Source organism: Brachyistius frenatus, unplaced genomic scaffold, assembly GCF_029030835.1.
Source record: "Brachyistius frenatus isolate BFR_SWC_R1_liver_20210118 unplaced genomic scaffold, ASM2903083v1 Contig_19, whole genome shotgun sequence".
Lineage (NCBI taxonomy): Eukaryota > Metazoa > Chordata > Actinopteri > Embiotocidae > Brachyistius > Brachyistius frenatus.
The window spans coordinates 5,152,129-5,167,485 of NW_027210618.1; the positions used below are offsets into that span (position 1 = coordinate 5,152,129).

Genomic DNA, 15,357 nt, shown 5'->3' on the forward strand with positions numbered 1-15,357 from the left:
TACACACACAAAACACACACACTCAATATACTGCTGTGTTAATATTCAGGAGTTCATTAAGTAATCTGTGTTATCTTCTTCTAGTGTGACCTGATCTACACCTTTTTTCATCCAATTGCACGGGATGACAAGACGGAAGGTTTAGACGCCACGCCAAAAGCACCTGGTGAATACCTGCACTTCCCACTCTTCAAGTTTTTGTCTTTCTCTGTGCATTGTTTTGGTTTCTTTACCCTGTTCCATAGTTTAACAGTAGATAATCTGAGTATAAAGTGAGGTGCTTGGTTGAAAGGGGTTATATGTAGTCTCTTATAGGTATGTTTTGGGCGTAACATGAAACCAACCAGAGTGTCATCTCCCATTCCTTTTAAGAGCCAGTTGCACTTTCACCTTGATCTGATTAGTATTATAATGTCAGATTTGCCAAGTAGTAAAAAAAAACTAAAAAACTTCTCTGCAGAGGAAACAGATGTGCTCGTGCACAAAGTGAACAGATGGATGTACACATTCATAATCTTTCACACTGTAATGTTTTCGGTTTTAATCTTTCGCAGGTTTGTGTGCTGGCATGTCCCTGTGTGCGTAACGAGCAGAGTGTATGCTGCGCAATTTACGCTCCCAATAACACACCCTGAAAATAGCAGTGAAGTACTGCAGCACTGACTTAAGACCAGGTTTCTGAGTCAATTGTGTAATCGTTTTCTGATGCTTTAAAATAGTGATGCACCAACAATTCACCAGACAACTTCTCATTTCAAGACCAACATGCCGATTGGTACATTTTCTTTTTAAACCGCGTGAGAGCTGGATGGGAAAATGACAACTGCTTTGGTTTGAAATAAGCAAAAACACGCGTGATTGCACTGCCTGTAAGATGGAGCCCATGATGTTACTAATCTTCTAAAAACAAAAAGTCTGTTAATTTTTTAACAGCCACACTGCTGAAGGGCTGGTGAACTGAAATATCTGATGGTTTGGTGTATGAAAAATTGAAAGACAACCAAGGGAGAAAGGAGAAATCTTCTTGTTTTCGCCTCAGCTCTGTGAATCTGGAGCAGATGTCTGGTTTTGACTGTACCCACCCTCATTAAAGAATTCATATATTCTTGTAACTAATTTATTAATGTGATGTGTGGTATGTGACTGTTGCAGAGCCTCCGCTGAGTCCCACTTCTGGTCGGGTGGAAGGAGAAGTGAAGCTGTCCATCTCCTACAGGAACAGCACCCTCTTCATCATGGTCATGCACATCAAAGACCTGGTAAACACAGAAATGATTTAATACGCATCTGAGATATGGCTTTGACAGGATTTATACGGTTTCATCCCTACTTTGTTCATCTGTTTTCATTCAAGTAACCCATTTCCTCCCCTCTAGGTTTCTGAAGACGGAACAGATCCCAACCCGTATGTGAAAACCTACCTGCTTCCAGATCAACACAAGACTTCCAAACGCAAGACAAAGATCTCGAGGAAAACCCGGAACCCTACTTTCAATGAGATGGTTAGGAAATACTGATTGTCTGCATTCATGTCTTACTATACAATACCATATAATCAAGAACCATGCTTTTGTTTTTTAAATGTTGAGCCTGGTAGTTTTTTGTGTTTGTTGGGGTGTCAGTGCACGGGACAGGAACTTAATGGCCAACAATCTGATGCACTTTGCTCACTTTTTGGTCCTCTCCTTCCACAGCTGGTGTACAGCGGCTACAGCAAAGAAACCCTTGGTCTACGGGAGCTGCAACTGAGCGTGCTCAGTGCTGAGTCGCTGCGTGAGAACTACTTTCTGGGCGGCATCACGCTCAGACTCAAAGACTTTGACCTCAGCAAGGAGACGGTCAAGTGGTACAAACTCACGGCCGTTCCTTACTTCTAACCTGACCTGCCTCTGCGGAGGACGGGAGGACAACAACAGCTGCATTCAGATCATATGGGAAATGCAGCAGATGCGACCTTACTTGAAAATACTGGTCACCTCAGCTTTCAGTTTATTGAAACACTTCTCCTGAACTCTGGCGTCTGGAGATGGGCCCTGATTTTTGGTGGGATTTATGACATCATCGAATTTGAAATATAAGAAGCAATATTTTACTTTCAAATCTAACAAACCAAATTGAGCATGTCTTCCACATAAATTTTGTTGTAATTACACACCCTGAATGTCATGGCAGAAAACAGCTGTGCTTTGTGGCTGAAATACATGTATAATGAACTACATATATGTTGACCTGATTCTGCTGAGTTTCATCATGAGATGGTTTGTAATTATGTTGCTCCAGAGGTTATTCCCATATGACATGAATGCGTTGAAAACTCCTTCACACGTACCCTCAAAGGGCGACAGATCAGGCCAACTCACAAACCCTCAAAGGGGCGCCTGGTCTCCATTCTTCACTGTTTTTCTTTCTCCTCCTTCTACAACTAATCAAGATTGTTTTTGTGACAAACAATCTCCTTATTTTGTCTCTCTTTTTCCTAAAGTGTAACGAAGAGCTGTAATGTTTTGTACATTTTGATATTAGAGGACCAAAATGGCTTACTTTCAGAAGAGTATATATAGATTGACACATTTATTTTTTAAGGAATAGAAAGGGGGCTCATTTTTACATTTTCCTTGTTTTATTTTCTATATAGACAAATAGGAGGCATCAGGGTTTCCTGCTTCGCAGTAGACACTTCTGGGTAGAATAGTCCAACACACCCGATTCCAGGAAATCAACGATTCCCCTAAAATGTGCCAAAAGTAATGAAAAGGACAGCAAATCAAACCACTCTCCCATGTAGGGAGCTGATCAGGGTGCCTTTGTTTGTGCTCACAATCTCTTTTTAATGCTCAACTTGGCCTTATTGCTATATATATTTTATTAACAATGTGATTTGTCCTTATTAAAGAAAAACTATATTCCATAAAGCTATATTGGTAGTTCTTCCAGAGCAGGTCTAAAGTCAGATCGGCACCATAAAGGGTTTTTTTTTTGTAACAGTGGAATGCCACTAAATGCACACTACTAGGTCTTTCTCTCATGGTATTACTTGACTTTTTTCACACAGCACACCTTGAAGGGGAATTTGTATCATAAGCTTCTGGCACCCTCTTGTCTGTGCTCTGGATGAAGATTATAGCTGCCCCAACAACGCTTGTGGTTTAAAACCACAAATCGGGGAGAGACTACTGGAGTCTGGACGTGAGGCTGTTTCCAGCTCATGCAGCAATACCACCCTCATGCTCAGTGTCGTTATAGTGGTGTAATGACGCCATGATGAGGAACTGGGTCAAAAGTTATAACTGCCGGTGAAGTCCAGAACCAGTCAGGTGTTATTTTCAGATCAGGTCTAAAAAGGCAACTTTAACTTTAAACATCTTCACAAAAAGGGAATATGATCCTGAGCAAAAGATTAGCTGCTTTCCTCTCCACTTGCTAACTATAAATCTAAAGTTGTTGTTAATGTTTAATAAAGAAACAGATGAATTTATCTGGAAAGGTTTTTAAAAATCTACAAGACAGTTATGATGTCACACTATAAATATTAGTGGCTTGATCTGCTCTTTTAGTAACTGTACAAAGAAAGCACGCAGAATTTGTATTAACATGGCCAGTTATTTATTCTTAATTGGTGACCTCTTGCCCGAATGGATCAGTGTGTACTGTAATCCCTCTTTCCTAAAGCAAATTAAATGTTTTTGGAACAAATATGAAGTGTCACTTTGTGTCTATTTATGACATTGGTTTAATGCAGGTGAATTTCACAAATTCCTACACAAAGCTTCAACAATCTTACATTGTGTTATTTTTTTCCCCCCAAAAGTCACAATTTGTAAAACACATTAGATTTGTATTCAGTCAAACCATTTATACTCTGACTGGATAGAGAACACCTTCATTTATGCAGGTGTGTTTTGCTAATTGAAGTCTATGGAGATTTACGCTCAAAGACACTGTAGTCACCAGCCAACTACATACAATATGGTCATCTTACTGTTACATTTGTTTATAATTGTAAAGTTGTAGTTTAAGGTTAAGTTTGAAAAACTGCTTTAGGGTTCAGGACACATCTATAGAGACCCCATACATTTAATTGACATATCAGACACAATTTGGGGTCTTTGCCAGGAATATTTTTAACAATTCACAGGTTGAGCTGGAAAGCGAACCACCACCCTCTCAGCCACCTGAGCTACAGCAAATCCTGCACATGCGTGAAATTGAAACGCAATATTACAATATTTTGTAAGCGTGAGATCAAACTCTTATAAACTCAGAAGGAATGTCTTTCCGTGATGATTGAGTGAAATCTAAACTTACATATGCCGTAATCATGATCAGAATCATGTTATAGTGCGTTTTCTTGTTATTAACACGCCGTGAGGAAACATGGAGCAGACAGCGTCAAAAAAAAAAAAAAAAAAAAAAGCTCTTCTCTGCGTCATTGCGTCATTTCCGACGCAGGCGCAAAATACCATTTTCTGTCGCGTGTGCGGCCTCTCTTCCTCCACCGCCATCATGGGTCGCATGCACGCTCCCGGGTGAGCTCACTTTTGATCATTTAATGTTAAATATTATGTTGGTAGATCGGTTTTAGTCGCAGGATATAGTTTCTAAACATGTTATGACCGACTGAGGATCAAAATGAGCTCTTTATTTCCGCCTAAAAGAGAGAAATTGACTTAGATACGCGCGTCCTCAAATCGACATCTCTCTCCAACCAGCTTCCATTAGCGAAGTTAGCATACCAGCGGCTCACCACGATTTTACTCTTGCACTCTGACTTCCAAATTAAACACGGTTATGTTGAACGTTTACAGGCCGAATGCATTTTATTTCAATGCCGTCAATGAAATGAAACCATTGTCCCGTACGCACGGCGTTAAGGTTTACCGACAGGTATCGCTGTTAGGAGTGAGAAGATCGCGCTAGCCGGCCCGTTAACCTGAGATGTTTGCACGTGTTAGAAATTGTGTTTAGTCGTCGCCTGTTTGTATTTATGTTTTTATAACCAAACCGGTAAGTTGTCTTACCTGTTGGGTTGTGTTGTCTTCTCCAGAAAGGGCTTGTCCCAGTCAGCTCTGCCTTACAGGCGCAGTGTTCCCACTGTGAGTAAACGGGAATGAGTTTTTAGTTTCGCACAATAACTACCCAAATAGACGTGGTTTCAGCCTGTGTGGTCGGGAATAATCCAGATGTCTTTTTGCAGTGGCTGAAGCTCACATCGGATGATGTCAAAGAGCAGATCTTCAAACTGGCCAAAAAGGGTCTGACTCCCTCTCAGATTGGTGAGTGTTCATCTATGAAAGAGTTTCTAATGTTCAGTCATTTAATGCTGCTTCTCCAGCATGTTGAACACAGAGACTATAAAACTACTGTATAAAAGTACACACATCAATGCTGACAGATGAAATATTTGCCTCTTTCCACAGAATGACTCGAAACTTTGGAATTTGTAAAACCAGCGTGTTTTTAATCACATTAATATTTGTCTGTTAGACTCATCTCTCTGAAAAATAATCTCATGCACATAGGTCCCTCCGTTCGTTACCTCTACAGATCGACCATTTCTGCTTGATGAATATCAAGTATTCAGTAGAGGCACACATGAAACTGCTGCTAATAACTAATCCGTTAAATACTTCCAGTAGAATCGGTTGGGGTTAGAAAAACAGTTATGAGCAATACTTCAAAGCTTGATTTCAATATTTTAATGTATTGGTTTGAAAGGCTGCATTACAGTAAAGTGATCTCTCTTTCCTTATTCATCAGGCTGTTCTACCTACTTTATCCACATCAAAAAATCTCATTGTGTAAATATATTGTGAAAGCAATAGTTTTCCCTATAATATTGCAATATCTACATGGAGGTATTTCAACATGCCTGTGTTTTTAATGCCTTAAAAGTCACTGGTGCTCCCTGTAGGACTTTTTGCCACGTCAGGGTGCCAAGTGAGCTTTGTTGAATTGTTAAGTGTAAAAGTAACCCACCGTGTTTGTCTGTTCAGCACTGTTTTCACCAGGTGAAGGGAAATTAATTGGTATCCTGAATATAAAGTAACAATGACAGTGTGGACATAAGGTATACCATTATTTAATACCTATTCTGTTATAGCAGATTTGAGGTTGTGAGGGAAAAGTGTCAAATTGATTGGACAAGAACTACAAAAGTTGCTACTGTCAGTAAACTTTTGTAGGTCAATGAGTCTGTCTGCTGTACTTTATTTACACCCATTTTTGCAAAGTTGCAAACTTTTTAGTCACGGATAGCAACAGACTTAAAGACCCCCTAAAAATCAATAGAAGCAGTGTCTTCAAGACTTTTTACACCACAGGATAACATTGATGGGTCATTGATTTGAAGGCTTTAGCTTTTTATTTATAGACAAAAATGTATGCATAATCTGACTTAAGAGATACTGTATCTTGTACAGAACTTTATGCATTTGAATTCAGGTTAAATGAATAGATTCCAGCCAGGCACCAGCTCAGAATCACTGACATGATTGTAAATTTAGTGGTTTTCTTTTTGGTTTTTTAAAACATTATGCATCAGTTGGGATTTTTTTTTTTTTTAAACACATATTGGTCTAAGTTGTCTCGTATTTATTCAATTTTGCTTTGCCAAAATGTTTTATGAGGCTGACATTACCAATGCACAAAGCAAACGGTTTGTTTGTGAGCAGCATGCAGTGCCCCGGTTTAAAGGCCGTTTGTCCCCTTGTCTAGGTGTGATTCTGAGGGACTCCCACGGTGTCGCACAGGTGCGTTTTGTCACCGGAAACAAGATCCTGAGGATCCTGAAGTCCAAGGGTCTGGCCCCTGATCTGCCTGAGGATCTCTACCACCTCATCAAGAAGGCTGTGGCAGTCAGGAAGCACTTGGAGAGAAACAGAAAGGTATCACGAAGCTTTGGTCACACGTGTGGTAGATTTTTCACCAGTCGGGAGTTTCCATTTGAGGACCGCAGTTACCCAAGGATTTGGAATCTCCTTTTTTAATGTCTATCGCAGGGTTGTTGGGAGGTACATTTCCACTCTAAAGGTTTCAAAAAGTGGATATAATGTGCAAAAGTTCCACCAAATAGCACATCACAACATTGAGGAGAAAACGATTTTGAGTTCAAATTAATAGGTGGAGATGAAGAAAATGTTTTTTTTAGTGTAAATTTTTACATTTTTATTGACTTTTGTATTTAAAAGTTAATGCTCAACAAGATGCTAAGTAAACTTCAACGGTAAAAATGCTGTTGACCTGGACTTTTATTGGGGTTTACATGGGTGGATGCACACATCAAATTTTTCAAATGATGTTTCTTATCATATTCCTTAATGTTGTCACTACTTGCAGGACAAGGATGCCAAGTTCCGTCTGATTCTCATTGAGAGCAGGATCCACAGACTGGCCCGTTACTACAAGACCAAGAGAGTACTGGCCCCCAACTGGAAGTAGTACGTATTGGTTCTGCTTTTAGGAAGCTTTCCTTGTTGTTTTTGGAAATCTTTCCTCCAGAATTTAAATATGCTGGTAAAATTTTGCATATATTTTAAGACCCTTGTGTCACTAAGGAAAAATATCATAAATGGGGACAAATCTACTTTTAATTCTGACACCACTAACTTTTGCTCATGCAAAAATGCACAATTCATTGTCCTGCTCTTTACTATGTTTAAGAGTAGTGATATTTCTGTTGTGCTAGAAAAAAGCTGGAGGTAAATTAGCAGAGTGGCTACTTGGTGCTACATCTGCCAGTCCCCTTCACACAATTGCTCGTTGAAAATATATATTGTATAGGTGTTTTCTCCTGCACTGATTTAGGCAATAGACTTAAATAAGGCAGAAATGGTACAAACTGGCAAAGTGAATGAATGGACTCATTGATTTTCCCCACAATGTAAATCATATTCTCATATTCTGTACTCCTGTCGAGTAGTTTCACTTAGAATTCCCATATGTAGCCTTTATAAGCAGGAAGTAAACATTTAATACATGATTTAAAACCCACTGTAATGTTGTTGCCAACACAAGTATTAATGTTATTAATGTCAGTATAACAAAATAGTTGGAATAATACAAAGTCAGTCATAGAAGTTTCAAGTATAAACATATTTTACATTCATTCACATCCACTCAAAATTACATTATATAGACCATTTATGTATATTAAGTGTTTTTTGCTGCTCAGGGGGTATAAAATGAAAAGTTTTATTATTATTTTTATTGATAACTGAGGAGTGCCCACTCTAATGATGTTTCTCTTCTCTTCCTGTTTACAGTGAGTCCTCTACAGCTTCTGCTCTGGTGGCATAAACTCTACACTTTTTGGATTAATAAAACCGTTTCAATTGGGAGTTGTTTTCTTGTCTTTTTTTATATGGCTAATGTGAAATTAATTTTGAAATCAAGTAAAACATTTAGGTGAGGAATCCTTGAATGTGACTTAATATACAGGTAACTTAGATATTCTCTGTGTGGGAATGTAAACTATTGTGGTACAGTGGAATCGGAACTGCAACCAATTTGTTTTGACTATTTGAGAACTTCCAGAGATTTACAATTTGTTAACATCACACTAATTTCACTTTTAAATTCGTAAGCTACAAACTGAAATGTCCTGGAAACCGAAGCATTTAGAGACGGGGAAATTACGAGTACTTTCTGTGCGTCACACTTTACGTAAATTGCGGGGGAGGGGTTTATCACGAAATGGACGGAGGATTGGCTGAATGTTTAGAGAGTGAAAACTGCCGTGTCCAATCACAAGCTTTGCGTGACGTCAACATGTTTATTTTAACGAGCAGTGTTGCAACGTCGAGACATTCACTTCTACTACGACGACGACGACGACATCAACAGCAGAGCGACATGGAGACACTACGTGAGAACATTTGACGAAGGAGATCCGAAAATGGCACAAACCTCCCCGAAAATGAAGCGACAGCACGTCGACGCATATATGTTACTGACAAATACGCGAAATCTGGCGGCTTTCGACGAAGAATACCAGAATACGTGAAGTGTTTTCGAAACGCATTGGAAGAGAAAGAAGTAAAATGGCTACGACTGTTGGTCCCGAGAAGGACTGTGAACGGACGGCGATGGAGAGGTTCGGCAGCGGAGGGATGGCGCTACTGCCTTGGACCAAGCAGATGCTCACCGTGCTGTGGGAACAGCTTCGGCTGCTGGTGCAGGTCATTTACTACACTTTTATATCAGGTAAGAAACGAGTTCAAACTTTGTTGGTTTTGCTTTGTTTGTTTAGTTGTTCAGCCGGTGTGATGTGTTCACTGATACCGGGAAGTATCGTTGAACCGACTTCTCTCTCCTTTCATATAATACCTATTGTTAACGGAAACCCTTATTTTCTTATATTAAACGACGTCTTCATCCTGCCCTTTTATTGTTTTTGGAGGTGGTGGCTAATTTAGGCTGTGTTAAGGTCTTCTAGTTCTTGTGCTGAATTGTTCTTGTACTTCATATACCCGGGAGAGTCCCTGGGGTACTTGAGAATAAGTTAGATTTTTTTCTTTAGTTAGGTTCTTACGTTACGATTTGTGGGAGGGCAAAGCACATTATATCCCAGCTATCACCGGGAAGGTGAATTTAGAGTAAATAACCAATTTAAATACCACTTGAAACGCAGAGTTGGTTTTGACTTTATCTATTTAACATCATAATTCATCCAATCTAAAACTTTTCTATTTTATTTGTTCAGTTTTCCAGATGTTCAGGTTTGAGGTCCACGTGAGAATCACAGACGAGACCGTTCAGCACATCCAACACATGAGCACAGCAGCAAACCCCACCGAATCCTTCCTGTTCTCCTCCCTGTTTGACGGAGACAGCGGGGTCATGGTTGGCGGTTCGAATCCCCTCTCGAACTTCTGTGCTGACGTTGGCGACCCCTTCGCTGGGAAGTCCACTGCTGAAGCCTTGCTGTCCAGTCTGCGCGCCGACGATCTGTGCTGCGGACTCGTGGACGACTTTGTGGCCCGGACGGCTGGTAAAGAAGAGGGCATCTTTCTCGGACACCAGTCCAGCTGGAAAATGGGCTTCCCCGGCGACTGGAACATCTTTGTGTCGAGCAGCGACAGCTCTGCTTCAAACGACGCCTGCCACAAATGCAGTGAGAAAATCTTCAAACAGGATAAATCGGAGGAGGAGGAGGAGGAGAGAAGCTCTGAGTGGAGTAGCGAGGAAGACCCGAACGTGGTCAAATTTGAGAGTGAGGAAAGTAAGGCGCTTTGGGAGTCCCTGTCGAACTCTGGTGATCCTTACAACCCCTTCTTTTTCTCTGCCTGCATTTCAACCAACACAAACATGGGGAAAGGTAAAGGTGACGTGAGAGACGGCGGCGATACTGACCTCATGTCAGCCAGCAAGGTCGGCGAGGAGATGTTGGGGTCCCGAGGCCTGAATATCTGGGTCAGTCGCTCTGACAGCGAAAGCAGTTGGAGCAGCTGGTCCAGTTCAGACGGGTCGAGCCCCGATATCGACAAGGAGGAAAGCGAGAGGCTGTGGGAGTTCTTCAGCAGCCCCGAAGACCCCTACAATCCCATGTGCTTCACCGCATCAGCAGTCAGCAGCACCGCTCCTCCTGCAACAACAACAACCACGGTCACAAAACAACTGGCCTCCCTTCCTGCACCTCCCTGCAAGTCTGACACAGACACCGAGGAGAAGGAGAGCAGCTTTCCTCCTTCGTCTGAGGACGATGAAGAAGAACAGCTGTGGAAGTTTCTCGACCCGAAGGACGACCCGTACCACCCTCTGAACTTCCAGGCCTGCCTCCACAGCTCCCCGACGGCAACGATGTCTCCGCATGGAGAAGACCTCGACGCCTCTAAAATCCACAAACACAAAACTCCACTCACAAGGGGAAAGAAACGGGCAAAGGTATCCCGAAAATCCAGAGGTGCCAGGCCCTCTCCGCCAGAGAGGCAGTTGAAGCATCACTCCCACCCGGACAAGACACTGGTGCCCTGGAGAAGACCTGGACAACCACCTCCGTCACCTCCTGCTCAAAAGATGGAAATGAAGTCGACCAGCAACCAGAAAAAGGTCATTATCCAAATTTGTAGTCAAATTGCTGAACTTGGAGGAAGTGTTAAAATGGAATAGTTGAACTTTATTCAGCTGGAGAGCAAACAACTTAACTTACAAGCAATTTAAACATGTTCTCAGATAAAAGTGAAATAGAAACAGTTCTGCGTTCAGGCAGATAACACGCCTCGGTTTCATTGGTCCAATCGGATAAAGCAGAGCACGTCATCACGGGTTATAAGCTGGAGCGTTAATATCACGAGGGGGCGTCTTGTGCTGACTGTCCTCATGTGAGACAGAATGTCAAAGATAAGAGTTTATTCCTGCCTCAGTAGACTCGTACCGCGCTGACAGTAAGCCGAGCTGTTTGCTGTCGGTTAGCAACGCTGCTGGTCGTCGTGACGAAGACAATCGCATGACTCCAGCCAGTCAGCAGAGAATTAGACTTCCACATGGACTAAAGGAAGTTGTGACCGCATTGCAAAGTCCGTTTGAAATAAACGCTGCATGACATCAGACTCCTATAATAAACCCTGAGGCATAATATGAAGTAGAAGTCTTATTCTGATCACACGTCTGTTGAAGAATAGTTTGAGTTGGAAAGTACGTGCTGTTTCTTTTAGTCCCTCTTGTTTGGCTTGTAGATATGTAGCCGTTTATAATCCCAAAATGAGATCTTATAAACACCACACGACCATCAGGTAGAAATCTATTCAAATATACTGACTTTCTGTTTGTCAATCTTTTTCCCGGATTCCAGGTCCGATTTTCTCCTCTTGTCCAAGTCCACGTCATGCGGACCTGGCCGTTCGCTCGACAGGCGTCTCGCAAAGGACACTGGGAAGAAATGGCGCGAGACCGCGACCGCTTCCGGAGGCGGGTCGGTGAAACGGAGCAGGCCGTCGGCCACTGCTTGACCCAGTCGCACAGAGAGAAGATGCGGGCGTACCTGGACGGTGCCTTGAAACGAGCGGGAGGTCCTGAACACTGAATGTTTTATTTCCTTTCGGACGAGAACTCGTGATTGGTTGCAATGCAACAGTGGTTTTGATTTAGGCCAATTAGATATATAATGTTCGGCCAACTCAGATGTTTGGTGTCAAGTTGAACAACCTTGTACCTCAAAAGGGTTGTTGTTTTTTTACATTGTGTTGCACTGACTGACACTTTCTCATATTAACCGCAGCATTAATGTGTGGGATGTTGTTTTTGTAATGCCTTATACACTGACCTAGTAATGTAACTTAATTATGCCCTATGGAGCTTGTCTTTTATTTTTTACCATATGTTGGTACTGTTTGTGATTTTACGTGTGTGAAGAAACCCCAGTGGTGAGTGTAGGTAACTTAAGTAGAAAATGATAATATAAGAAGAAGAGCTTTAAAATACAAAGTGTTTTCTTGAAGTGTGATGTATACAAACAAAAAGTTCTGGTGTAATTCTTGTCTCATTGTTGACATATTTTATGCCTTGATATTTTTTTTTTTTTTTCTTTTAGTAAGGCACCTAACAGCAGCCTTTTAGTGCTGAGTGTGAATACGGCTGTCTTTATGATTATACCACCTGGAAACACTCAGCTTCTCATGGTAACATCATGTAGCCAAAAATATAAACAAAAAGTTGTCCTAGCAAATTGATCATTTAGGTGCTTTGTTGAATCAATAAAATGTGTTGCACCGTTTTCCGATTTGTTTTGTGTTTCAGCGTCGTCACGGCCGTGAATCTACACGAGCTGTGACCTCGAGCACATTTGTTCTCCTTAAAATGTAGATATAAAGGTAACATGTACCTGTGTGAAAGTGAGACGGTACGCAAAGTACCACAACATGTAAACAACACACAAAGGTCAGAAGGTGAAACTATATATGTACAGATTTGTAGGGAGGTGTTCTTAGAAAAGGCTCAATTCAAATCAGAGATGTGTCTGAATCACTGTTGAAGTGGAAGCGCACACATGCAGAGACGGGACGGTGTTTGTCCACCTTCTCAAAACGAAACTGGACTTCAGCTCGTCCGGCCTCCACCAAGGACCCGTTCAGCCTCGCCCCTCGCTCAGACGCGCCCGGCGTCTTCGGCCGGGGTGGGACGTTTCCGACGCACTTGGGAGACGACTCACCCGAGTGCGACGCTGATGTGGTGATCTGCAAGTGAAGAGACATCCAGATGAGCACTTTAAAACCATCTGAGATATCCTGATTGTATTACTTCAGTGACAACTGTCGTTTGAACTTTCTGCACCCTCAGATGTTTTCGTTCATCCCGGTCGGACAATCCATACGTAACCTGAACATCTAGAACAAGTTTTGAGTTTCCAGTTCGAAGACTTGACATTTTGTGAGCAGTACATCGGCCTCTCTTTGCTCACGGTGTGCTGCCATGTTGTGTTTGTGCTCCTTCTTCTCTGCATCTGATATTAAAGATCCAGATAATGTGAACAAGATGTTCAAAATTCTATCTGAACAGGTTTAAGGTTGTTGTTTTTTTCTCCATTCAAACCCATCCCTTTGTAATGTCTTACAATTGCTTCATCACTTCCTTATGGTGTACTCTCACACACACTCTCACACACACACTCACACACACACACACACACACACACACACACACACACACACACACACACACACACACACACACACACACACACACAGGAGCTTGTAATTTCCCAGTGGGCTGCGAGGCTCCATGCAGACTGACTGCTGTAAGGCTGTCGTAAGACAAGGGTTAAAAACACCGGAGTATGATGAAATGACATTCCTGGGGGATGAAATCAATTAGCAGCCCCTTCCCCTTCCCCCCACACACCCTATACACACACACACACACACACACACACACACACACACACACACTGACACAGCATGGTGCAAAGGTGAGCAATCACTTGACACCGTTGCTGTGTCAACACAGCGGGAGGTCTTCTGGTCTGCTGATGCCCCTCCCCCTCCCCCTCCTGCTCCCCCCCCCCTCCCACACACGTCCTGGATTGTAATTCATCGCCTGATCCCACACACACACACACACACACACACACACACACACAAATGAAAAGGCCTTTGAGGTCTGAAATGGAACCAGAATAATTCAAAAATCCTTTGAATTTTTTTCAGTTTGCATGTTTTAATATTAATGACATTTAACAGCACCAGAAATGAATTTGGCAGGTGTTTAATTTTCACAGAACTGTTCAATCATTTATAAGTCTTAATCCTTTCTCATAACACTGAGATTAGTCCCAGAGCAGAAGAAAAGAATTACGTCAACACACACACACTCACAAAATCCAAAGGAAACAAAAATGAAATATATTCATTGTCATGATAAATATAAGGGGAGCTTTTCTTTCATCCTAACCAATAATTTAGATGCTGCACAGATGTGATTTGTTATATTTGTTTATTAATGTCATTTTGACAAATACATTTGAAATGTATTCCCTTTTTCCAAGATTATAAACTAGTGAGATGAGCTGCGTTTATTTTCTGTCTTTGAAATTCTTTGATCACTGATGGTTTCACAGCTTGCATCATAAATATGTTGCTGACAGACATCGAACCATATTTCTTTTTTCCCCATAATGCAAACCTGTGGAACCATTTGTTTTTTTAAATGAGGAGAGTACATTTTGTCGATGCTGAGCCTTTTGTTCCAGATGTGATGAAATCAGCTGTCAGCTGAGAAACACGTTCTTTCTTTGTTGTTTGTGTAGATAATGGTGGTGGTGTGGTTGAGGTGTATTTGTCCATCTGATCTCTCCTTTTGTCCAGAGGAGGTTCACAGTGAAGGAACAGCCAAAGGTTCAATGTTCTGCTCAACGGCACTGCAACAAGACTCAGTCGGCCAATCAGCAACTGAACCTGCGACTTCCCACTTCGAGGATGAATACGGCAGCTTCTCCTCCGTTGCTGCTCTTACTTTCCCTTCCCTTCCTGAACCCACTCCTCTCTCTTTGTATCTTTGTCTACATCTTCCTCCTCTTCATCCTCTCCCACTATCATTAGCTCTGTGGCCTAGGCGACCCCGTCTCCAGGCAACCAACAGGAGTGGCGAGGCGTTGAAAGGATTGCAGGTGATTGCAGCAGCGGTGGAATCAGCAGCATAGGCAGTGGGTTTTCAGTTACACACACACACACACACACACACACACACACACACACACACACACACACACACACACACACACACACACACACACACACACACACACACACACACACACACACACACACACACACACACACACACACACACACACACACACACACACACACACACACGTGGTTGCCCCTCTCACTCGCCTGCCAGAGAAGGGTATCTCTTGGGTCACAA

At 42.0% G+C, this 15,357-nt stretch overlaps 3 protein-coding genes and 1 non-coding gene across 4 annotated transcripts in view; all 4 read left to right on the forward strand.

The window, feature by feature from the left end:
- Positions 1–3,693, forward strand: part of pik3c2a (phosphatidylinositol-4-phosphate 3-kinase, catalytic subunit type 2 alpha) — a 46,604-nt gene extending 42,911 nt beyond the window's left edge. Inside the window, exons 30-33 of the mRNA XM_069695436.1 lie at positions 85–166; positions 1,153–1,259; positions 1,377–1,502; positions 1,695–3,693. Of these exons, the coding sequence (XP_069551537.1) occupies positions 85–166; positions 1,153–1,259; positions 1,377–1,502; positions 1,695–1,877 (498 nt within the window). The 3' untranslated portion in view covers positions 1,878–3,693. The remainder of the gene's footprint in view (positions 1–84; positions 167–1,152; positions 1,260–1,376; positions 1,503–1,694) is intronic.
- Positions 3,694–4,443: 750 nt separating this feature from the next.
- On the forward strand, positions 4,444–8,336 carry rps13 (ribosomal protein S13). Its single transcript, XM_069695437.1, has 6 exons — positions 4,444–4,526; positions 5,045–5,093; positions 5,195–5,273; positions 6,715–6,884; positions 7,336–7,436; positions 8,262–8,336. The coding sequence occupies exons 1-6, from the start codon at positions 4,504–4,506 to the stop codon at positions 8,293–8,295; spliced, it is 456 nt and encodes a 151-aa protein (XP_069551538.1). The 5' UTR covers positions 4,444–4,503; the 3' UTR covers positions 8,296–8,336.
- Positions 7,622–7,753, forward strand: LOC138619201 (small nucleolar RNA SNORA19). Its single transcript, XR_011310792.1, has one exon. It is a non-coding gene; the product is annotated as a small nucleolar RNA SNORA19 (small nucleolar RNA).
- Positions 8,337–8,815: 479 nt separating the features above from the next.
- On the forward strand, positions 8,816–12,709 carry LOC138619160 (protein phosphatase 1 regulatory subunit 15B). The gene is made up of 3 exons (XM_069695438.1): positions 8,816–9,201; positions 9,701–11,046; positions 11,789–12,709. The coding sequence occupies exons 1-3, from the start codon at positions 9,039–9,041 to the stop codon at positions 12,017–12,019; spliced, it is 1,740 nt and encodes a 579-aa protein (XP_069551539.1). The 5' UTR covers positions 8,816–9,038; the 3' UTR covers positions 12,020–12,709.
- Positions 12,710–15,357: the final 2,648 nt, after the last annotated feature.